The sequence below is a fragment of the Saccopteryx leptura genome, chromosome 3, assembly GCF_036850995.1.
Source record: "Saccopteryx leptura isolate mSacLep1 chromosome 3, mSacLep1_pri_phased_curated, whole genome shotgun sequence".
Lineage (NCBI taxonomy): Eukaryota > Metazoa > Chordata > Mammalia > Chiroptera > Emballonuridae > Saccopteryx > Saccopteryx leptura.
Window position 1 is genome coordinate 122,728,560 of NC_089505.1, and position 24,410 is coordinate 122,752,969.

A 24,410-nucleotide genomic window follows, 5' to 3' on the forward strand; every position below is an offset into this window, starting at 1 on the left:
GGGGATGAGCAGGTGCAGGCCCAGGAAGTGGAGGGGCGGGACCTTCCAGGGCTGGGAAAACCCAACCTGAGGGTCCTATTCCAGCTACTGGCACTGGGTTGGGGCAGGGACCCCAGGGGAGAGGAAGCTGCAAAGGTCTGCATGCTTGCAGTTCAGCATGAACGGCCAGAGCCCTCTCCTTCCCTTCTAACTAGTGCCTGTCTCTGCCTGTGTGACTTCCCAGACCCATCCGACCCCATGCTGGCCCCAGGAGGGATTCTCCTTAATGCCAGTCTCACTGTGCCCTCTTCTCATTTCCCCACCCCCCACACACTCCCTCCAAACTCCAAGCTCCAGTCCCACCAAAAAAGCCATTTCCTGAGTACATTATGCCTGTGACACACTCCTGCCAAGTTCACACTGTTCCCTCTGCCAGGAGTTCGTGCCTGCCCTGCCCACCACTCACCTTCCCACTCCAACACGGTCTATTAAAAACATTCTCCAGTTTAAGTACTGATTTTGCTTTGGTCTTTAGAGACGTGAAAATGAACTATATGCTCAGGTCCCTGCCCTTGAGAGGTTTGGGTCTAAGGGAAACACACCCCAAATGAGCGGGTGCCTTCAGAGAGATGGGGAGCAGGCAGAGGCTGCGGCTGCTCTCCTGGCTAGGCAGTCAGAGAAGGCTGCCCAGTGAGCCCCCTGCCCTCTCAGCCCTGCCATCCTCAAATGGACTTTGTGCCTCCTTATCTGAGCGCCTCAACTAGGAGGAGAGAGGTGGATGGATGTTGACCTACTATGTGCTGAAGGGCCTGTTCTGTGTGGCCACCTGGCTTCCTGCTGGGCTGGGCCCCACTGCACATCTGATGGTGTGTGCCTCACAGAGCAGGTGCACGCAGGTGCTCACCCAAGGAAAGAACAACAACATGAGGGCCCTTTCGTCTCGGGAGTTCTCCGAGAGGATAACTGAGGCCTCGTTCTTCACTGCCAACACCTGCCTAAAATGCTAGACCATTTGGAGTAAAACTCTTCCGCCTGGATGTCATAACCCGTGCCCCTAAACAGAAAGTCCCCGATGCTCAGACTGTAATGTTTCCTCAGTGATGCTGGGTCAGTGCGTTTCAGTCTCAGCTGCTGTTCAAGAACGCCCCTCGTTGAGGGCCAATGGAGCCTAATCTGTAGGTCTGTTCGCCCCATTTGGCTTGTCTTTTGCGTCCTTCTTTCTGAGTTTCCTGGTTTGATGACGTTGGGTGCACCGTCTGGCCACCATGGCCGTTCTCCTGCTGTCCCTGAACGGCCCTGCCGCTCTCAGCCTCCTTCCTGCTGCCGAGCTGTTCCTGGTTTGTTGTGAGCTGGGGCTCAGGGTAAACACCAAGGCTCAGGGTGAAGCAACCACGGACAGGCGCTGGGGGTGGGGGGGGGAGGCTCAGGGCTCCCCGATACAGCCAGGGCCGGGGCTTTGGCATAGGCTTTGCAATATCTCTTCCATCGATGTCAAAGCCTTTCGTGCTCCCTCCTGGCACTTCCTGGGCTCTGGGTGCTGAGTCGCCCGGTTGGCTGACAGACAGGCATGGCTGCTGAGGGACCACACCTGCTGGTTTAGGGTGTGGTAAACCGCACAGGGGTCGGAGCTCAGCCACAGGCATCTGTGAGGATGGGGTTGAGGGACTGGGTACATGGACAGTTGAACCCCGAGGGCCAGGGTAGGTCCATCCTTTGGGGGGTCGTAGGAGGAAGTCATTCACTGACACTGAGAAGCAGGCAGGGTCTAGACCAGGGGTCCCCAAACTTTTTACACAGGGGGCCAGTTCACTGTCCCTCAGACCGTTGGAGGGCCGGACTATAAAAAAAACTATGAACAAAGCCCGATGCACACTGCACATATCTTATTTTAAAGTAAAAAAACAAAACGGGAACAAATACAATATTTAAAATAAAGAACATGTAAATTTAAATCAACAAACTGACCAGTATTTCAGTGGGAACTATGGGCCTGCTTTTGGCTAATGAGATGGTCAATGTGCTCCTCTCGCTGACCACCAATGAAAGAGGTGCCCCTTCCGGAAGTGCGGCGGGGGCCAGATAAATGGCCTCAGGGGACCGCATGCGGCCCGCGGGCCGTAGTTTGGGGACCCCTGGTCTAGACCATGCCGACCTAAGACACCAAGTTCAGAGTCACTTAGCAGCCTGCCCAGGACACCCTGCAGGTGACTGGACAGCAGGCATGCTGGCTTCTTTTCTGGAGCGCCCATTGTCACAGCTCGGGGCAGGGGCGCCGACCGAGGAGATGGGAATTCTAGCCCTACTCGGGCTGGAATAAACATATCTCTTACCAGGCTTCAGTTTCCCGCACTGAAGATAAAGGGAAGGGGATGCCTGGGTGGGTTGGAGGTAGCACCGTGTGAGGGGTGGTTGCTTCGCCAGGGTGACTTCTCTCTGGCCTCCTCCCACTGGGCAGGAGCGACATTGGATAGTAACGACCACTAAGAAACCTGGATCAAGGCTCAGCTCTGCCTTTACTTCCCTGTGTGACCCAACCGTCCCTGGGCCTCAGTTTCCCCTTCACACTAGCAAGAGCTTGACACCTTGACTTCTAAAGTTCTTCCCAGATACAGGGTTCCAAGTCTCTGCTCTTTCCCCTTCCGCCTTCTCCCCTGGGGATGATGATATGCATGTACGCGTGTGTGTGTAGTGGGGGCAGGGAAAAGGAGAGGCTCCTGCAGAGGGTGAGGGTGGCAGTCAGGAGAAAAGGGTGGCCAGGACTTTGCATGCCAGTGGCCAGAGGTGCCCAGAGCTTTCTCAGCAGCTGATGCACTCGGGGCTGTTTAATCATTAAAGGAAAGGAATAAAGCCCAGGAGTGCCTCAAAGTCCAGCCTGGAGGTGAGCGACTCCGGCAGACGAGCATGGCGCTGGCAGCGGTGGGGCCTGGAGCGCTGGGAAACGGGGTCAGAACTGCGACAGCTCCGCGCTCGGCACTGGGCCCGGGAGCCAGCCTGCATGCCTACGACATCGGGGTCCTGGTTGTTTACTTCATCTTCGTCATCGGCGTGGGGGTCTGGGTGAGTCTCCCGGAGGTTGGGGCCTGGCAGGGGAGGCGGAGGCTCACTCTCATCCCCGGCTGGCTGTGGAGCCGGAGTGGGCAGGGTGGGCAGAAGGAAGGAGGGTCAGGGAAGCACAGGGCTGGGTAAAAGGGCCTTCGTGAATTACCCTCACCAATCCCTGCTTTCCTACATGGGCAGACTGCAGCCCAGAGAGGGGTGTGACTTGCCTGAGGTCACACAGCGAGCCAGAGGCAGGCCAGGCCTGCGCCCCACCTCCTGGATCCCTGTCCCTGTGCACCAGCTGCCCTTGGCCCCACCCATCCCTGACCACCCCAAGTTCCCATGCTGTCCTTCCCTCCTCACACTGCCGAGGTCCCCAGCTCGGCGGATGCTGACTCCTGGCCTACCTCACCCTCTGCTCCATAGTGTCTTGGCAAGGAGCAGTGCTTTCTAAAGGAGCTGGGGCACCTGTGTTCACGGAAGGGAGCCAGGCGGATCCCAAGGTCCTTCTGTTCTCCATTGTTCACTGAGGCCTCCGTGCCAGGGAGCAGGGCCAGGTCAGCGAGCCCTGAGTTCCGGTCCCAGACCCAACAGTTAGGGAGGCGTGGCCCTGGGAACATACGAAGCTTCTCTGAACAGTGGGAATAAGGACGACCCTGTGGAGTGGTCACGTCCATTCAGCAACATGACGAAAGCACGCGTCTGGCACAGGGCCCAGCACACTATAGCTGGCTGCTGTTATCACGGAAGTACTCAGGAGAAACACCATCACCTTTAGACTCTGTTGCAAGGGAGACAGTGACAAGAATCCCAACTAGTCACTTACCAGGCTGTGGCAAGGGCAGGAACCCTCCGGACCTTGGTTTCCTCATCTGTAAAGTGGGGAGAACAGCCCTGCCTCCCAGGGCTGGTGTGAGGAAGAAGTGGACGAACAGATGATCCCCAGCTCCCAGGGACGCAGCCAGCTGTGAGGAGCACCAGCTCCCGGGGACGCGGCCAGCTGTGAGGAGCACCAGCTCCCGGGGACGCGGCCAGCTGTGAGGAGCACCAGCTCCCGGGGGACTTTGGATGAGTCGCTCCCTGTCTGTGGGCCTCACTGTCCTCATCTATGAAATTAATTCTTACTGTCCTCATCTATGAAATTAATTCTTTCTGCTCTTCTGGCTCCCCGAAGACTAGAGGTGACACTGGAAAGTTCAAGGGAAGGTTTAAGGAGCACCAGCCCCGCCCCACCCCGCACACACCACACACTGATCGCTGCCCAGTGGCTGAGGAATTGCTTTTCCTTGGGGAAGAGAAGCTTCACATCTGCCCCCCCCCCATCTCCACACCCAGGCAGAGCCCTGTTGGCTTCTGCATCTTACTGAGGGCTTTCAGTTTATCCTCCCCTCCCCACTGCCCTGCCCCCACCCTGCGCCCCAGAGAAGGTTCTGCAACTCCCCACTCTCCTTCTCCAGAGCAGTCCCCCAAACAGGCCACTAACTGACCACCCACTGGTGCTGGACAGGGTCTGTCCCAGGGTCCCGGATAAGCCTCAGTGGTGCGGACTGACTTCAGGACAGGGCAGGAGAAGCCCCCGGGAACAGAGTCATAGCAAAGCTCTGCCTGGGGCCTGAAGTCCCACCGTCAGAAGTGCAGCCCCTAGTGAGGAGGCCTGCACGGAGGAGGAGATAGCAGCTCATTTCCTGAAACGAGGCTTGGACGCTCGGACGGAGGGAAGGGCAGGGGCTGCCGTGCACACTGACCATGATCTCGTACGCCTGGGCAGCACTGTGCCCAGGAGGCTTTGTATCCCCCTCAGCTCCTCGCTCTTCACACCAGTTCTGGGAGACAAGCAGTGAGGCCCAGAGAGAGGCGGTGACCGCCCCCAAGGACACATAGAGTAAAGATGGTGAAATGCCTGCCTCAGCTCTCAACCTCTGCGCCCTCGCAGTGCCTGTGCTGAGGGGCGGGGAGCCTGGGTGAGGGCAGCAGTGGGGGAGCCTTGGGAAAACCTCACCGCTGGCCACTTCCTTTCCAGTCATCCATTCGTGCAAGCCGGGGGACCATCGGTGGCTATTTCCTGGCGGGGAGGTCCATGAGCTGGTGGCCGGTGAGTGGACATTCCTCCTTTCCCTTCTCCCACATCCAAGTTCTTGTCGCATCTTCTCCTGCCTGGACGAAGGGAACAGCACCCTAAGTGGGCTTCCTGGCTCTGGGCTCCTTCTCTCATTCCCAGCGCACCTGCTGCCCGAGCAAACGTACACCTTGGACAAGCATCCACCGGGCACCTTCTAACGGGCTGCAGGCTGGCCTCACAGAGATGACCCAGGACAGTGCCGTCCCTCAGAAGCCGAGCTGAGCTGGGCAGACAGACTCGTGAACAACGTGATCACGGCTGAGCTAGAGGGGAGCAGAGGGGCCTGTGAGCGCTTGCAGAAAGCCTCCGGCCTCCAGACAGTGCAAGTGGGATTAGCAAAGGTTTTCTTGAGAAGGTGACATATCAGTTTAATACTGAAAAGCAGTTAAATGAGAGAAATCATGGACATAAAATCCCAACAACCCCAAGGAGTCGATTCTGAGACCTTTGGGACCCAGGCTCTTCCATCGGGCCAGTGTTTATTTCTCCCCTCCTCCATTTTAACCCCCTAGGCTCTGTGGGGCTTAGATCTATGGCCTGGTCAGGGCTTTCTCCTCCCTACGTGGACCCGCTCCCTACGGCTTCCCTTCTTCCCCGCACTAGGTGGCCTGGAGTGAGTGTCCTTATGTTTCCTGACATTAATTCCATTCTTTGTAAATTGGAAAGATTAATACTCATCCCTCCAAACCTCTGGGGAGATGAAGTGTATCGGCACACACAAAATACCCAGCACAGTGCCTGGCATACAGTCGGCACTTGATAAATGTCAGTTCCATCCCTCGTTCTCTTTGCTCTCCCCACGTCCCCTCCTCCCTCTGATCTCAGATTTCCTAAGTCCAGGTCCTGCTCTCTCTGCCTCATCCCAGCTCCTGAAGCTTATGGTCCTCACTCCAGATTAATTCAGATCAAAATTGACCCCTGACATTTGACCCCACCTGTGCCTTGCAGATCGGAGCATCTCTGATGTCCAGCAATGTGGGCAGCGGCTTGTTCATCGGCCTGGCTGGGACAGGAGCTGCCGGAGGCCTTGCTGTAGGGGGCTTCGAATGGAACGTAAGGAAGTTGCCCCGGAGGCTTCCCAGGAATACCGGGGGTCTGAACCCACCCCAGCCCAGCTCTGGCCCTAGCCCTGAGAGGAGCCGCATTTGGGCTTGGGGAGGCTGCATGCTGAATGGAGGACCCATTTAACAGATGAGAAAACCAAAGCCTGAGGAGACAGTGGGCCCATCAGAGGTCACACAGGACTGCGATCAGGACCCAGGTCCCTGGCTCCCTGCTCAGGGCTCTCTGCGTGGCACCAATGCTCGGTAGCAGACCACCCTTCTATTTGCATCCTGACACAAAAACCTTCCTCTCCCCACTCTCCCAGGCAACCTGGCTGCTTCTGGCCCTCGGCTGGATCTTTGTCCCCGTGTACATTGCAGCCGGTGTTGTCACAATGCCGCAGTACCTGAGGAAGCGATTCGGGGGCCAGAGGATTCAGGTGTACATGTCTGTGCTGTCTCTCATCCTCTACATCTTCACCAAGATTTCGGTGAGAACTCACCCCAGTGTGGCTGTCTTGTTTCTCTGAAAATGCTGACGATAGGACAGGGCTTGTTGGATAGACGGATGGAAGGGAGGGTGAGAGAAAGGAAGAATAAATCCACATACCTTCAATGCAAGCTCTCCCTCCGCAGTGTGTAATCAGAGATGAATGGCAAATGTTGAGTGAATGACAGTCCCTCCATCCAAAGACCTCATAATAATTGAGAGTTCATTCATTCATCCTTCCAGCAATTGATTCTGCATTTAGTGCCATGCATTAATTGCCTAGAATGTTACAGTTAAAAAAAGTCCTTATTCCTTCTCTATTGACCTAACCCTAGAAAGCAAACTACGTCACATGATTCTCCCCGAGGGCCAGCCCTGGGACTGGAACTAAAGCTGGGGTCCTATGACTAGTCCTGGTCTCCTGCCACGCCACCATGTTGTAACCCTGTGATGGGTTCATGACAGCCATAGGATGGGGTCGGCAAGCACGCACTGAAGGGAGCAGAAGCATGCAGGACCAGGATTGGATAAAACTACACGCCATCTTATTCCACCAGCGCTTATAAACAAGCTAAGCCAGCTCAGGCAAAGGATGCAGCCCCACCTCCTCTAATAAACCTAAACACGGGTGATATTCAGAACCTCAGGTTCCCTGCACCAGGGCTCCTGCCCCTCAGGTCAGCCCTGGGCCCATCGGGCAGCTGAGCAGGCCTCTGCCCTGTCAGCGAGCAGGTAGGGACCCTCTGGGACCCCAGTCTCCTCCCAAGAGGCCTCTTCCCTGACACCAGCTCCCTGCTTCACTTCCTCCGTCTCCCACTGCACCGCCCACCACCACCCTTCTCGGCTTAATGGCTGTCCTCACGGTGCCACCAGGTGTCTTTGTTCTCAGTCTCTGAGTTCCATGCGGTACTTTTTTGCTTTAAAATATCCACGGCTGCTCAGCACTGGCAAGGTCAAACCCATCCTCCCGGGCAGGGCACTTAAGGCTTGTCCGTGTCACGTGATGAGAGCTGACAGCCGCTGCTATTGCTGAGGAGGCAGGTGACACCCCTGTGGGCCACACCGGGTGACTTCCTGGCCCGGGTCTCTGCAGACTGACATCTTCTCTGGAGCCCTCTTCATCCAGATGGCCTTGGGCTGGAACCTCTACCTGTCCACAGTGATCTTGCTGGTGGTGACGGCCGTCTACACCATCGCAGGTAGGGCCAGGCGGAGGTCGCGTCGGGGTGCAGGCACGGGGAGCAGACTCCTAGGGACGGGGCAGGTAGGTGCGGAGGGAGGCTGCTGACTGCGGGACAGGCTGGAGGACAGAGACATCCAGAGGCAGGGAGAGAACTGCCCCTCACAGAGGCTGAGAAACAGGGAGAGCCAGGGATAGAGATGGACAGAGAAGTAGGATCAAAGGAAACAGGAAAAGGCTGAGAGACACAGTGTGACAGAGAAAGGGAGGAACAGGAGGAAACAGCCAGCAGGAGGGAGACAGGAGACACAGAGTACTGAGGAAGACCTGCTGTAGCAGGGACTGTCATCTGGACCAGAGCCACTGGGCTGCTTCCGACAAAAGCCACAAACCCACCTTCCCCTACCGCCTCCAGAGCACCCACTCAGGCCTGGGCATCCTGGGACGTGGGCTCAGGGCAGACTCACCGCGGGCTAAGCTGACCAGGGAGGATGGGGAATTTAAGTGGGTGTTGGGGAGGGGGAGGGGTACTCCTGTTGGAGCTTACAGCTCCCAGGGGAATAGACTTGGGACCCTGAACACAAGCTGTGGCAGGGCAACCCCAGGCAGAGGCTGTTGGAGTGGAAAGAGCTGGGCCTGAGCACCCGTGACTGTGACCAGCCTGCACCCTACAGGGGGACAGAGGGGAGCAGGCAGTGCAGGGAAAGGCAGGCGGCCGGAGTCCACCTGCTAAGGGGCCTCCGTGTGTTCTCTGGTCTCCCCAGGGTGGCCACGCACAGGGCGGGCTCCCAGAGAGGAACCTTGCTGGCTGACTGACGAGCCCTCTCCTTGGGTTCCCAGGGGGCCTCACGGCCGTGATCTACACTGATGCTCTGCAGACGGTCATCATGGTGGGGGGAGCCCTGGTCCTCATGTTTCTGGGTAAGGAAGAGAACTGAATGCACCCCAACCTTGCCCCTAAGCTCCTCTCTCATCTAGCTTTGGCTGTTACCTCCGTGGTTTGATCAGAACTTCCCAGAACCACAGTCCCCCCAGGCCAGGGGCAGGATTCTCTCCATACCAAACCAGAGGAGCACCACATCCCTCCCGCATTTCCCTGTCCCATCGCAGTTCCAAACCCAGGGGCTCCCCCCGGGACTGGGAGCTGGGGGCATGTGACAGGCCCCGTGGGGTCTCCGGGCTGTTTTGCTCACTGCTGTCTCTTCCCACAGGCTTTAAGGAGGTGGGCTGGTACCCAGGCCTGGAGCAGCGGTACAGGCAGGCCGTCCCTAACGTCACAGTCCCCAACACCACCTGTCACCTCCCCCGGCCCGATGCCTTCCACATGCTTCGGGACCCCCTGAGCGGGGACATCCCCTGGCCAGGCCTCATTTTCGGGCTCACGGTGCTGGCCACCTGGTGCTGGTGCACGGACCAGGTGATGCCCCAGCCAGGCTTGGCCCCGCCCACCACCACCACCGGGCCTAGCTCCCCGCGGGCAAACGGGGCATCTGGATGCACAGAGGGCTGGGACTTGTTCTGGGGCCGCTGCAGGGGCACAGGCAGCGACCATGTCAGAGCTCACGTGTGGCTGAGCTGAGCCTGGTCCGGCCCAAATGCCTCACCTCCACGGGTGCCTTTTCAGGTCATTGTGCAGAGGTCTCTGTCTGCCAAGAGTCTGTCCCATGCCAAGGGAGGTTCAGTGCTGGGCGGCTACCTGAAGATGCTGCCCATGTTCTTCATCGTCATGCCGGGCATGATCAGCCGGGCCCTGTACCCAGGTGAGAGCTGGGCTCCCTCTGGCGCTGTCGGGCCAGAGCCGGCAGGCGGTGCATAGTTTTCATTAAGAACATTTAGTATGTTGGCTTTGTGACCCAAATATACAACAACTATTTCAGTGGGAAAATGTGTATCTGGCTGTTATTTTAAAATCCTGCTTCCCTTTACAAGGGGACAACTAGTCAAGGCATTCTTGGTGCCTTCCAAGGATATTGGTCTTTTATCAGGATATAAGGCCTAACACCTAAACAGGTCTATCAGCTCGGCAGGATAGTCTATGGTAGAGGAATTTAGCAGCGAGAGCTGAACTGTAGCACCCAGACCGCCACCTGCCCCTTGACCCTGTGGCCCAGCCAGAACTACCTGTGAACACTTCCCCATGGGGCCAGAAAGCAAACCCTGGGCCCACCGAGAAGGCACAGGGTGACCTGCTCTAATGCCATCACTGTTTCTGCAGATGAGGTGGGCTGCGTGGACCCTGACATCTGCCAGAGAATCTGCGGGGCCCGAGTGGGATGTTCCAACATCGCCTACCCCAAGCTGGTCATAGCTCTCATGCCCATCGGTGAGTCCTGTGTCCCCCACGCCACTCGTCACTCCTACCTCCCAGCGCCTCCAATCCTCACCACCCAGGTGGGAATGCATTAAAGATGGACATGGATGGGAAGAGGGAATAAAAACATCCACCTCCACAGCCCTCCCAGTGCTTGTACGCATGCGCGCGCGCGCACACACACACACACACACTCACACACTCACAGGCATCCATAAAGCACTGCTCTGTGCCCTGGTCCTGGAGGCACAGGGACAAAGGGCCAGCTCCTGTTCTTAGGTTCCATTAGTCTCCAGGGCACCCAGGCTGGCAGAGGCTCCTATACGATGTGACCAGTGTGAGGACACAGTGGGACTAAGGGAGCCCTAAAGACGCACCTGACCCCCTTTGGAGGAATGTTGGGGATGCTTTCTCAGAGGCGAGGACTCGAGAAACAGCTTAGGCAGACAAAGCTAGAGGAGCATGGGAAATGTCACCCAGGGAGGAGGGGCTGCCTGTGCAAAGGCCCAGGGCTGGGAGAGGCACAAAGTCTGAACTGCAGGCGGCCCCGTGTGGGATCATATGCAAGAGGACTGAGGACAACCATCGTGGAGAAGAGGTGATGGCCACGCCTTCACTCTGAGGGCAGCGGAGGCTCTCTGAGGGTTTTAGGCCGGCATGCACGATAGGATTTGTGTTTCAGAAGGACCGCTCTGCCTGGAGGGGTCAGCCTCAGGGCGGCAGGGGGATGATTAACAAGGGGCGTGCAGTGGTCCAGGGGAGTGGGCATGGTGGTGTGGACCAGGTCAGTGTCTTCAGAGATGGAGAAAAGATGTTTAGAAGATATTTATAAGGTAGAATTGGCGGGACTTGATAACTGACTGCATTTAAAGGACAAGAAAGACAGAGGCATCCCCAGGGGTCCCCAGGTTTTGGTATACAACACTATGAGGTTGAAGATCTAGAAAGAAAGGCAGGTTTAAGGGAAGCCAATGAGTTGATTTATCCCTCACCTCACCCAGTAGAATAAGTAATGAATCAAAGGAATAGTGGTGATGGGGAGGGGAGGCCCAGCTGTGACAGAGACGCCGCAGAGGAGGGTCTAGGATACCCCTGAGGAGTCTGGTATGGAGACCATAAAGATGGTATTAAGCAAAGGGAGAAACAGAAGGCCCCAGAGGAAGATGCTGGCGTAGGTCTGGGGCACGATGAGTCTTCCAGGGTGACACGCACAGGGAGGTTAAAGATTGGCACTGGGGGAGCAAAGAGGACCGAGGCGGGCCGGGTGGGGAGTCCCCTCCCCAGGCATGAGCAGTCATTTTTCTAGAGGCTTGGTCATCAGAGTCAGAGGCCCCACGGATCAGTGGGGCCCATCCTCTCTTGCTACAGGAGGAAAAGTCAGCCCCAAAAGAAAAGACTCAGTTCAAAGATCACACGACTGGTTACTTGCAGAACCAGGAAACAAACCGAGGCTTTCCTCTTCCCGGGCCAGGGTGTTGCCTGGCTCAAGTGTCAATAAAAAAGGAAAACTTTGTAAACATATCAATATAATCATTGACAGTCAGCCTCCTCCCAACCAGGGACCCACTAAGCAAGTGTCTGCAAGCTCTGAAACCCAGACTGAGACGTCAGGGCTGCAGAGAACCATCGAGATCACCGAGCCTCACACCCCTTAATGGTGTAACTGAGGAAGCGGGCTCAGGGAGGGCAGATGACTCCCTCCAACCCCCACCGCGGCCGCAGAGCAAGGCAGAGGCAGAGCGAGGGCAGAACCCAGTGTCTTGTCCTGGATTCCTTATCTGCGTGGGCTGGGAACCTCATCTAGCACCTCCCCTCCCCCCTTTCCATCCCCCCTTCCCACCCCAGACTCCTGCTCTGCTGGGCGCTGCAGCCTCCGCGGCTCCTGGCAGAGCCTCAGGGGACAGTGGTCCACGGAGACGTCCTCTCTCCCCAGGTCTGCGGGGCCTGATGATCGCCGTGATCATGGCCGCCCTCATGAGCTCGCTCACCTCCATCTTCAACAGCAGCAGCACCCTCTTCGCCATTGACGTGTGGCAGCGCTTCCGCCGGAAGGCAACAGAGCAGGAGCTGATGGTGGTGGGCAGGTGCGCGGCCCGCCCTCCCCCAGTCCCTCTCTGTAGGCAAAGCCCTCTCCCCTCCTCCCCGCCTGGGTAGCCCTGGGGTGATGTGGCTGGGCCTGGGCCAGGACTGGCAGTCATACCTCCCGGTTCTGGCCGCAATTTCCAACATGACCTCAGGTAAGTCCCTCCCCAGCTCTGGACCACTTCTCCCCCTCAAGAATAAGGAGGGGGATAAAATCTCTTTCCTGTCTATTTAACGTTCTCTTGAAATTGATCGATGAAATGAGAGGAGCTGACACAGCATTAAAGCAATGCAAGTGGGAAGAACGTTGGCAAGCCGCTCACCCCCAGGGTCTTTCGGACCAGCTGTTATCCCAGGATAACAAAAAGGCTATTAACTTACTCCACCAATCTCACCCTGAGTGTCCACCTGCATCATACATTTGTGCTGGGGCCACGGGGACTTCTGTGGCCCTGCCCTGAGGGTGTGCAGAGTTTAATGAGAAAGGCAGAAGCACAGGTAATAAATACAGTGAGGAACCTGCACTGGTGAAGATGTTTACAGGAAGTGTGTCTCCAAAAGATGCAGAGCCTTAAACACCAGGCTAAAGAATCTGAACCTGACCTTGTAGGTACCAGTTTTATGCACTTCAGGTATAATTTAGTGGCTAAAATTTCTTTTTTCTGACTTAGGCTGGGGATTTGTGACTTGCATAGAATTCAACGGCCCTTTCTGAAATCTTTGCTTCATAATTTAAGGCTCTATAACTCAGGTTTCTGGACTAATACGTCCATTTTCCCCTTTGGGTAGATGGTACTTTTCAGATAACTTGCTCTTTTCCATATCCCTACCTTTGCATACACTGTTCCTTCCACCACGATGCCTTCTGCCCACGGCTGCCTAGTAGAGTCCCACCGCCTGCTCCTGGGCGCACCCACCCTGCGCACAGGGACCAGAAGGCTCTGAAGGCAGGACAGACTGTGCAAAGAGGCGAGGGTGAGCGGGAGGGAGGCCACTGGGGTGCATTAGTGAGGCCTGAGAGAGAGAAAATGGGAGGAAAAGGAGAGGACAGATGAGCACAGACATTTCTATTTTTTAAATTTATTGATTGATTTTAGAGAGACATTGATTTTTTGCTCCACTTACACATTTATTGGTTAATTCTTGTAAGTGCCCTGATGAGGGATTGAACCCAAAACCTTAGTATATTAGGATGACACTAACTTAACCAAGCTAGCCAGCCAGTGCTCTTGCAAAAACATTTCTAAAAGACATTTGATACTTACACATTGAACTGCCAAGTTTTAGACACTTATTTCATTAACCAGTGGAGTTTTAGTGCCATCTTCTGGCCATGTACATTATTGCACCCAGCACATTTAAGAAAAAATTTTCAACAACCTGGTCCCACCTGCAACATCTTACATAGAGAGCGTTTTGGAGACCTGTGCCTGAGCTAGTATCAGTTGAGGGGGGGGGGGGGGCGGGTGACATGAAGGTGGAGCCTCTTCTCTGAGCTAAATGGCAATGTGAAGGAGAGGGGCTTAGAGCTGGGGAAGCCTAGAGAAGGGAGAAGTCCTTGAAGTCTGGGGGCTGCCCTGCACAGGGTTTGGGTGAAACGGAGAAGGAAAGGGATCCCAAGCAAAGACCAGAGGCCATTTACTGAGGTAGGTGGTGGGGTTAAAGGTACAGATTCCTTCATAACAGGGGTCAGGAACCTATGGCTCGCGAGCCAGATGTGGCTCTTTTGATGGCTGCATCTGGCTTGCAGACAAATCTTTAATAAAAATAATAATAACGTTAAAAATATAAAACATTCTCATGTATTACAATCCATTTCCTACCGCTCATGTTCATGGTTGCGGGTGGCTGGAGCCAATCACAGCTGTCCTTTGGGACAACACCAAATTTTTATTGGATAATGCATAATGTACACAGGTCATTGTATGGCTCTCATGGAATTACATTTTAAAATATGTGGTGTTCATGGCTCTTTCAGCCAAAAAGCTTCCCGACCCCTGCTTTATAAAGAGCCTGTCGGCTATGTGACCTTGAAGACATCTACTTAAAACATCCTTTGTCTGTTAGAGTCTAGAATTCTGATATTCTGGGGTTTTAGGAGTCAAAATTTCTAGAATTTTAGCATTTGGGATTTCAGTCTCCTAATATTCACCGGCTCAGCCACCATGCATTCCTCTCCCTCCACCTTCCTGGTCCCCAAGCATCCCCTCCACCCCGCCCACGCCCTGCCACCCTGAGCGCTCCCCACACACCCTGTGCCCTCCTGGCAGGGTGTTTATCGTGTTCCTGGTCATAGTCAGCATCGTCTGGATCCCCATCATCCAAAGCTCCAATAGTGGCCAGCTCTTCGACTACATCCAGTCCGTTACCAGCTACCTGGCCCCGCCCGTCACCGCCCTCTTCCTGCTGGCCATCTTCTGCAAGAGGGTCACAGAGCCTGTGAGTAGAGCAGGTCACCACAGGTTCGGGAGGGCTGGTCTGGCCATCACCTGGTCTCTCTCTGTGACCTCAGGCAAACCGGCTGCCCCTCTCCCCACCCATAGCATCAGATGTAGATTCATTCATCCACTCAACAAACATTTATCAATCTTATTGTGAAGGTGCTGGGATGCCATGATTGATAAGGTTTATCCAGGTCTGACATCACTGGCCTACCCAGGAGGAATGAGAATTCAATAAGCAATAAAAAGAAAGAATGTTGGCTGTTGGAGAGTAAAGAACAGGAACACCTAACCTATGGGATACCTGGGAGGAGGTCAGGGAAGCCTTCCTGGAGGAAGCAACATCTGAGCCAAGACACAACAGATTAATGGGAGAAGGAAGAGTATTATAGACACAAGGAACAGTGTGTGAAAGTCCAAAACAGACCAGAAGAAATCGAGGGTTTGTTTTATCTCTAACACTATAAGGCAAATATATTTATATATATATATAACAAATAATATGATGAAATGAAGTGTATGAAGTGTCATTCATGAAACTGCACTGAAACCTAACAGAAGCCTGGAAGGAGCTTGGGATAGGAGGACTGTAAGCTCAGTTACTTCTCAGAGCACTAGAAGAGGCCCACATCTGCTGGCTCTACCACCGGGAGGGGAGGGACATCATGGACACGACTGCACAGGAGCCACACGAGAGAGTCAGGTCACTGCAAAGGCGATCAGAGGGCCCCTCTCCCAACGGCCCGCGAAGCGAGGTGGCCGCTGGTGCCTTCTGTTTGCAGAGGTCTGCTCTCCCCGCTGGGGATCACGGCACACAGCCAGACTCGGTTGAACTCTGGATGTTTCTGCTTATTCCAGAGTGTTTGGAATCAGGATTAGCATCTCGATTTTAAAAGCACAAGTCATATGACTCTTACATACAGAAAACAGGTACAGGTTAGGGTTGAACAGTGCTATTAAAAACATATGGGGTATAATGGAGCTTTTCTTTTGTTTTTTTTTTAAAAAGAGAAAAACAGGGAAAAAATGAAAGCAACCAAAAGGAGATGTTTATACCAATTTCTGATTTATCATCACAGAAATTTGGAAACAGGGATCCTAGTGTTCCCTACTTATTACAAAATCACATTCCATTCTAGTTGAATGTTAAGCATCTATACTCAGTACTTACTAATTTCTCCTATCATTGCACATGAGAAGAACACTGAGTCAGTGAGGTTCTGGCTTGGAGCCAGGGCACAAATCCCGGTCTGTCTGAATCTAGAGCCTGTGTTCCCTCCAGCACCCCAGTCTGCCCACCTTTAAGTTCAGACAAAGCCTCAGCACAAACGGGGAATTCTCTCCAACAAACCTGCAAACACTGTCACCAGCCAGAGGTAGGGATTTAAAGGCAAAGTGGCTTTTAGCTTCCCAGGGCCTCCCTCCTGGATCTCACCGGTGCTGGCCTACCCTGTCTCCACAGGGAGCCTTCTGGGGCCTCATGTGCGGCCTGGTGGTGGGGCTGCTGCGCATGGTCCTGGAGTTCCTGTACCCAGCCCCCGCCTGTGGGGAGGTGGACCGGAGGCCGGCCGTGCTCAGGGACTTCCACTACCTCTACTTTGCCCTCGTCCTCTGCGGGCTCACTGCCATCGTCATCGTCACTGTCAGCCTCTGTACAACCCCTCTCCCCGAGGAAAAGGCAAGTGGACTGCTTGTGCTGGGCCCCCCATGCCCCCCACCACCGGTTTTACTCCACTGGGTTACAGTCTTGCCTGCTGCCCTACAGATCTCCTGGGGAGTGGGGAGCTCATTGGGTTATTCATTCCTGGCGGAAAGTTAATTCATTCAATTGGAAAATTACTCAGTGAGCACCTACTGTGTGCTAGGCTTTGTGTTGAGGTTACAAAGATGAATGGTCCCTGCCTGTGACTGTCCACAGGGGTGCCCACACAAACAGTTGCTCTGCCAAGAGAAAGTGCAGAAGGACCAGCCTCAAAGGGCAGACTGAGCACAGAGGAGAGACGGTCACCCCTGGGGGCCAGGGAGGGTTCCCTGACAGGGTCACTTTGAGGCGGACCTAGAAGAATGAGCAGGGTGGGTGAGTGGCCAGGAAACAGTGTGTGAGAAAAGCAGCGGAGTCTGGCAGAGTGAGAGCTTCGCTGGGGTCCTCAACTCGCCCTGTGGACGAGCTCGCAGTCCTTGGACGGGGGGCCCCGTCTTTTGAAAGCTTTTTCTTTTAGAACAAAATAGCATTCATTTGCTCTGTCTGCCATAACAAGGTACCACTGGCTGAGGGACTTAATCAGTAGGAATTTATTTTCTCACAACTCTGGGGGCTACAGGTCTGAGATGATGGTGTTAGAGCTGTTTCCTCTGAGGCCTCTCTCCTTGGCCTGCAGATGGCCTCCCTGTCTTCAGTGGTCTTCCCCCTGTGCCTGTCTGTGTCCTAGTCTCCTCTTCTTACAAGGACACCAGTCATATTGGATTAGGACCACCGTAAAGACTGCATTTAACTGTAATGACCTCTTTAAATACACTTGTCCAAACACAGTCACACTCTGAAGTACTGGGAGTTAGGTCTTAAACACATGCAGTTGGGAAGAGGGACACAATATAGCCCCTAGCAGAGCCCATGCCTGACGCTGGTCCCTGAAACATCGGGTGGATATCAGTATTGACACCCCTCACCTGTGTGGCGCATTAGTTTGCAATACTCTTCACCCTTTGTGTCACTAATTCCTACCAACAAGCCGTTCATTTACAGATGAGCCAAGAGAGACTCACTCCGGAAACAATCTCCCCGCCAGTGCACGAAACTTCCGCTTTCTCCACTGTCTGCTCTTTCACCCACGCTGAAGTGTTTCCCAATCAAATATCCCTGCTGGATCCTGTTCTCCTCTAGTTAATGCCTCCTCACTCCCTGCCCCTCAAAAACAAACTTTGCAAACAGTGGTCTCCATGCCCCACCTCTCGCCCACCTCCCAGCCGCTGCAGTCTGGCTGCTGTTCCACCTCCCACAGCAACTGCTCTCACCATGATTCCCTACGGCCTTCTTGTTGCCAAAAGCAGTGGCCCCTTCTCCATCTTAAGTGAATTCTGAGGAGAATCAGATACTGCTGACTGCCTTCTGCATCCCAAAGACATCTCTCCTGTTCACTTCCATCACATATCTCCCGCCAGGATTTTTTTTTCCATTCCTCTGATCTCTCTTTTGCCTTCATGGGGTTTTTTTCTTCCTGCCCCTTACATATTGTTTCCTAGACACCCCACACTGTCCCTGAGCTATCTTATCCATGGCCATAAATTCAACAACCTTCTGCATAAAGATGAAATTCAATTCTTTATCTCAAGCCAAAACCCCCTTCCCATGATTCAAACCCCAAATCCAACTGCTTCCTCATGACTTAAAGGAACACCACCCATATGCTGCTAGTGATCCACGGTGGGTATAAAGCGAAGGTTACGGAGAGGTTCTTACAAGCACAGAGCAGCCCAGGCTCTCATGACCCCACAGGAGGCTCTGCTAGACCAGGCACAGTGGGATACCCCGTGGACACTCTCAGGAGAGGGCCCCACCCCTGCAGCACTGGACACAGGAGGTCGGAGGCAGGACGGGGTGGGGGTACCTAGTTCAATATGCCGGGGCGGGAGGGGAGCCTTGTTGGGAAGCAGCTCAGGCAGTCGTGGTTGGGTCCAACTGATACCAGCCTGGGAACCTGCTGTGTTCTTCTCTCTTGAGCCACTAGAGAGGGAGGCGCAGAAAAGCCACCCGAGCTGTCCAGGTGCTCAGGTTTTGCTTCTCTTTACCTGGACATCTCCACTGGGAGGTCCTGCAGACTCTTTAGGCTCATGATCACATGTGCACATGCACAAGCCACTTCCGTGTGTGTGTGTGTGTGTGCGACTGTCTGTCTTTCTCTCTCACTCACAAGTTCCACCCTTCTCCTGCCCACTCTCTCTCTGTGAGGGGCACCACTACCTACCTGATGGCCCAAGGCAGGGACCTGAGACCATGTTTCCACTCCCGACTCCCTCACCCAGCTCAACCAGTCACACGGCCTGCAGATCTCACTCCTCAGCAGTTCCTGTGACTGCTCCCTGCCGGGGACCCCCCCCCCCCACCGCGTTTCTTGCTTCACTTGCTCAGCAGCCCCTGGGCTGGATCCCTTCAGTCCATGCTGAGGATCTTTCTCAATCCCAGGACGGAGCCTCTTCCCTGTGCCTACAGTCTGCAGTGACCGTCCATTGCATTGTTTCTTTAAGAGAAATCACCTCCTCGGTCTGACCTTGGAAGCCCTTAGTCATGGGGTGCCTTCCCCCTGTTGGGCTTTATTCCTCTCTGCGAGCTCCATGAGGTCAGGGGCTGTACCCGACTTGGGTGTTTCTCAGCACCTGGCTTGCGCTCCCGGAGTGCAGATTTTCAAAGGAAGTGGTGGTCCGGCTCATAGCAGGACCCTGACTCCCAGCTCTGTGTGGGTTCCAGCACCCTCCCACCCCCCACCCCGGGCTCTGACAGCCTCCCAGCATGGGCCCCTCTTCCTGGACAGCATGACTTCCCTCCAGAGGTAAGTGAGTCAGGATAGCGTCTTCCTTCCCTCCAGCTCGCTCGCCTGACGTGGTGGACACGGAACTGCCCCCACACTGAGCTGGAGAAGGAAGCCCACGGGGGCACAGCAGGGACAACGGAGCTGCCACCGGGGGAGCCCCCTGCAGGAGGCGGAGGGGCAGAGAGCTCCGGCCAGGGCCCGGAGCAGCATGCAGGTAGGCTGAGGGTGTGCCGGGGTGCCTATCACAGAGCAGTGATGGGGTCAGACACTAGGTCACAGGTCCCCAGAGACCCCAGCTGGGGGTCACTGAGGATGGGATCTCTGCAGGAGTCCAGAATATATCCTTGCTCCCTTCCTGCATGGCTATGAAACTATTTGAGGAAAAAGACAAGTAAGGCAAATGGAAGCCAAAATATTGCCCTCGTTACTGGTAAAGTACAGGTGGGAAGTTTTAGTTTATATCCATAGGGAGGTGTACTTTCTAATTCCGAACCCCAGCATTAGACAGAGGGACCCATTATCACCTACCCCTGTGAGCACTGCCAAGGAGGAGGAGGGAGGGATGGGGCCAAGCATGTCCTCTTTATCCTTCCCACATCCACCAGCAGGGAAGTCCCTTCTCCAATCCTGGGTTGAATGAACCTAAGGGCAGAGAATCAAAGGGTGTTACACTAATTGAGTTCCAACCACATGGAAGAAAACATCAGGTATGGCAGAGAAACAGGCCCCCCCCCCCTTTTATTATTTATTTCCTACTGGGCTTAACGATCCGCCTGGAGTCACACAAAAGCATGGCCATTCTTCACAGGAAGAGAGCAGCCATGTGTCCATACAGAACTGTCTGTGTGTTTGAGGTTCCTCCAGACCAACCACCATTTCTCTGAGTATCCCCTGGAGCTGCCGAGGGGCCATATCAACACTGCCCCCTGGAGGTTCTTAAATGTATTACAATAGCACATGAACTAAATGTACTCCAAGACCACATAGGATCTATAGTTGGAAAATTGACATAAGACATAATGTAGCTGTTTTAAACCTAATGTGGTTATAATCTTCCTGCAGTGTGATTAAATAACAGTGTTGAGAAAGTCTGATATAATAACATAGAGATTTCCCAAAGTATACAATCCCCAAGGAAAAATTAATGTAAAAAATGTTAAATCAGTTTGCAATTTAAAGCCCCTGATCAATTTATCTTGCCCTTGGGGAGTTAAAATTGTAATGAAAGTTAAGTCCTCAATGAGGCCGGTGCCTGGGGGGAGTGGGGTGCTTTCAGCGGCTGCCCTCTTCTCCTGGACTGGACAGAGCTCCACCAGGGCCTCGAAAAGTGTCTGTTTCGTTCCCAGCTTCTGGTGTGCCCAACTTTTAATAATTCCAGCCAGTTTAAAGCAGAAATAAGGTTATCAAAGCGCTGGTTGTTGGACCCACGCGGCTGGCAGCTGCGTCCCTCAGCTCCCTTGCCTTTCCCAGGTGCTAAGAGTCCTGTGCTCCCCCGGGGCCTGCAAAGCCTCCCACCTTCCTTGAGGCCCTTCACCTTTGCTTAGGGCTCTGACTCTAGAGAAACAGCCACTGGCCTAAAGGTAATGACATAGAAAATTCCAGAATATGAGCTCCACCAATATCTAAGACTCCAAGTTTCTTGATGAATGTACACAGATAAAAGCCAGTGGTCCACTATAAAAAAAACAACAACAAAACAAAACAAAATAAAATTATCCATCCATAATCTTCAATAAATCCCAGAAAGCACCAACAAAGCTCAACGTCACAACCCTGGTCTAGTCAGTTGCCCCCATTTTGCTTTGCAAAACGTAACTCTGTACCCTTTTTTGAGCTTTGTGGTCCATACACTCAACGCTGGGGTCTCAAAACTGCTTCTCATCACATTATCGCAAGGACGAGGACTTGGTCCCTATAACACTGATGGCATAGAAACAGCCCTCTGAGCACTCAGCTCTTTGCAGTTGAGGTAGCTCCTGAGAGAGAGAGCAGAGAGAGAAGAAGCCGTGAAGATATCTCCCAAAAGGAAGGAGGGAGGCTCAGCTCATCCCCTCCCCACTCAAAGCCCAACCTGGTGCCCCCATGTCAAGGGCAGAGCCCGTCTCTGGAGAAGCAGAGAAATGACTGCCCCCTCTGGGTGGCCTGCTCCCCAGATGGACAAAGGAGGCGCTGAGTCAGCCAAGTTCAGTGGGAGAAGCCCCTCCCACCCACTAGGAGGAGGGAAAGGGCAGGGAGGGGCAAGTGCAATAATGTGCCGGAGCCCCTTCCCTGCCAAGGAAACAGGGAAGAAGCACCCACTTCTCAGAAGGCCGCAGGTGGATGAAGTCTCATCTGTGTTGTACTCAGATTAAAAAGTGAAATGGCAAGATAGTTTTGAGTCCTAAACACAGGAAGTTAAAAAACAAATTTAAGGACAGCAAAGTAGATCTGAAAGAAGTATATTTATCCCAGGTTGCAGATAGGTTTGGGTTTATTGAGTCATTGTTCATCAATAACTACCTAAGTGACTCAAAAGAGCGTGCCGGGACCAGCTTGTAAAATGATAACACTTAGGGCAGTCAAAGAGCTGAATTCATATCATTGCTCTTCATGCAGCTCGGAGGCTGTGTGACCTTAAGCAAGTTGCTTCTTCTCTCTTCTCTCTGAGCCTTTTTCCTGCTCTGCACAGTGAGGGGGCAGACTCCATGGCACCGGAGTCTTCTCATCCCTGACTCTGTAGTCATGTGGAACTCACCAAGTACCAGGTTCCAAAGCCATTAAGATAAAGCATTTCCAATGGGTTGTGTTCAACCTCAGTGAAATGATTTTTATTTGCATTTTATTTTAATATATTGTTAATCAAAAAATTTTTGAAAAAATTTTATTAGCTCTTTTAAACATGGTTTTTAATGAGTTGTGCTCCCTTTTAACCTCAGAGCGAGGCCCTTCTCCACGCTGGGGAGCCTGTGTCTGCACTGCAGTCTCATGCATGTTCAGACCATTGCCTCCCCCGGAACTTCTCCCCACGGCTCCACCATTCTAACTTTTAAAGTACTGTCAAATCTGCACTCTCATTTAGTGCATAAAACAACCTGCAGAACAGGGCATACTCCATTGACCTGTTTGGAAGGGAAAGACCCTGCAGCTCAGAGAAGTTGAGTGAGTGATTTGCATGTGGCCTCAGTCAGGCGATGGCAGCGCTGGCCCAGAATGCAACTTCCAGCCCAGGACCCTGCCCACAGCTCCGCGTCAGTCTGTCCAGCTCAGTATGTCCGGCTCAACTGCTGCCTCCTTCCTGAGTGGGCTAATGCTCCCCACTGCGCCATCACACAGGGGGGCGTGTGATCTGAATTGAGAGGAAGAGCATTATCCTCACCCCTTAAGACACCATCTCCCCCGCACCACTGCGGTACTTCTCTTCAATGGCTGTCTGGATGCTGTGCGCAGGGACAGAGCTCAGGGTAGAGCCCCAGCTCAGCGCCCATCTGTGGCTGTAGAAAGGGCTGCATTGATTGCTCTGTACCCACTCCTCTCTGCACACCTCATTCCCTTCTTTGGTTTCTCACCCTCTCTCTCTCCCCTGCCCTCTCATCACTCTCCTTTTCAACCTTGCCTGTGTCTCCCCTCCTGCATCCCTCCCCTTTCTGACTTTTGTCCCTCAGCCCCTCGCAGATCCTGGGGAAAGCTGCTCTGGGGCTGGTTCTGTGGGCTCCCCGGGGCCCCGGAGCGAGCCCTGAGCCCAGCAGAGAAGGCTGCGCTGGAGCGGAAGCTGACCAGCATTGAGGAGGAGCCGCTCTGGAGACGGGTCTGCAACATCAATGCTGTCCTGCTGCTGGCCATCAACGTCTTCCTCTGGGGCTACTTTGCATGACCGCACAGATCCGGCTTCAGCTGAGACAGATGGACTCAGCCCCAGCCTGGCCGGCCACGGAGACCCACTTTCCTCCCATCTTGCTGTCCAAACTGGAGACCGGAGGCTGAGCCTGCGAGAGTGCCTGGGGAGAACCCCAGTGCAGAAATGGAGCCGGGAGAGCACTGAGCCTGCGCAGGGCCGCACAGCAGGGTTCACACCGGTCTCCTGACGCCAGCTCTCTTCCATTGCATTGCCTTACAGCCCTACCTCACAGTGCTGTTTCACCTTCCTGGTGAGTCTGCTCAGGAGCAGTTACTCAACGTGTGTCTTGAGGTTAAAAAGTGAAGGGTACAAGGAAAGGAATAGCAAGCAAGTTGCGGACGTCCACGTGCATCGTGGCTCACCCTTCTGCCCCTGCTCCTTCCCCTGCATCTCCAGTTCCCAGTCCTCAGTCAGCTATCTCCAGCAGGCAGCTACCCAGAAGGCCCTTCTTCCACGGCTGGCTCCACAGGGCAGCCCTCAGACCCAGAGGAGAGAGGCACCAGGTGGAATGTAACCATGGTGACCAATGATGTGTGGGGCAAGGAGCCCTGAGATAAAGCACTCGCCTTGGCACCACTCACTCTGTCTTCTGGCTCTCACATCCACACGTGTGCAAGTCTCCAAGGCCTTGAGGAGCTGAGAGTCCAGTTGGAGAGACACAAATTGTTAAAATAGGAGGAATGGAGACAAGCTACTCTGCTCAATGGTAAGCCCTGATGAGGTCCTGCATGGACGGCTAAGGAGCCTGCAGCTGGGCCTGTGCCCTCACCCTGAGCCTGCCGGGAGTGGCCTGACCTGAAAAACACCATGACCCCGCTTGGCTGTCGCTCCTCCCGGAAGCTGCCTGATGCCCCAGACTGGGTCAAGGTCCCTCCCACTTCTGCTCCCAGACTATCCGGGCTTGCTTCTGTGGCAGCTCTGATCTCTGCATTGCGAGGTCTGTCTCCCAGTGAGACTGTGTCTTCCAAGGGGCAGGGATCCAGGACCAAGTCCCAAGTGACTTTGTACCCAGAAAGTAACAGGTGTTTGATGAATGTTGAAATAATTCTCCATGGTGTTGCAGGCTGTGCTTTGAGGCTGACTGGGTTGTGACTTGGGGAGCCAGCTGGTGGGAGGAATCTCGTCCACTGGAGTTTACACACTGAGTCTCAGGTGTCTAGAATAAAGCCACAACCCCGTCCTCTTGCCAGACACAGATGAGAACGTCCCCTCTTTTATCTCTCTCTCTGTCAAGGCTGCACTGGATCCTCTTTAATGCTGCCTTTGACTATCACTTATACTAATCAATCATCAAAATCAAATACAAATAAAATTCTAGTTCTTCGA

The 24,410-nt window shown here is 54.1% G+C and overlaps 1 protein-coding gene across 1 annotated transcript; it reads left to right on the plus strand.

Moving 5' to 3' along the window:
• Positions 1 to 2,811: 2,811 nt before the first annotated feature.
• On the plus strand, positions 2,812 to 24,410 carry SLC5A9 (solute carrier family 5 member 9). Its single transcript, XM_066376224.1, has 14 exons — positions 2,812 to 3,036; positions 5,039 to 5,110; positions 6,086 to 6,190; positions 6,507 to 6,671; positions 7,764 to 7,869; positions 8,691 to 8,771; positions 9,062 to 9,267; positions 9,475 to 9,610; positions 10,066 to 10,173; positions 12,095 to 12,245; positions 14,514 to 14,682; positions 16,147 to 16,362; positions 19,265 to 19,424; positions 22,852 to 24,410. The coding sequence occupies exons 1-14, from the start codon at positions 2,881 to 2,883 to the stop codon at positions 23,058 to 23,060; spliced, it is 2,040 nt and encodes a 679-aa protein (XP_066232321.1). The 5' UTR covers positions 2,812 to 2,880; the 3' UTR covers positions 23,061 to 24,410.

Excerpts from the sequence above, each read along its gene's own strand:
- SLC5A9 (XM_066376224.1), top strand. The coding sequence starts at position 2,881 with ATGGCGCTGGCAGCGGTGGGGCCTGGAGCGCTGGGAAACGGGGTCAGA. Across the intron at positions 9,268-9,474 it reads GGTGCTGGTGCACGGACCAG|GTCATTGTGCAGAGGTCTCT; the intron begins GTGATGCCCCAG and ends GTGCCTTTTCAG. Across the intron at positions 19,425-22,851 it reads GGGCCCGGAGCAGCATGCAG|CCCCTCGCAGATCCTGGGGA; the intron begins GTAGGCTGAGGG and ends TTTGTCCCTCAG.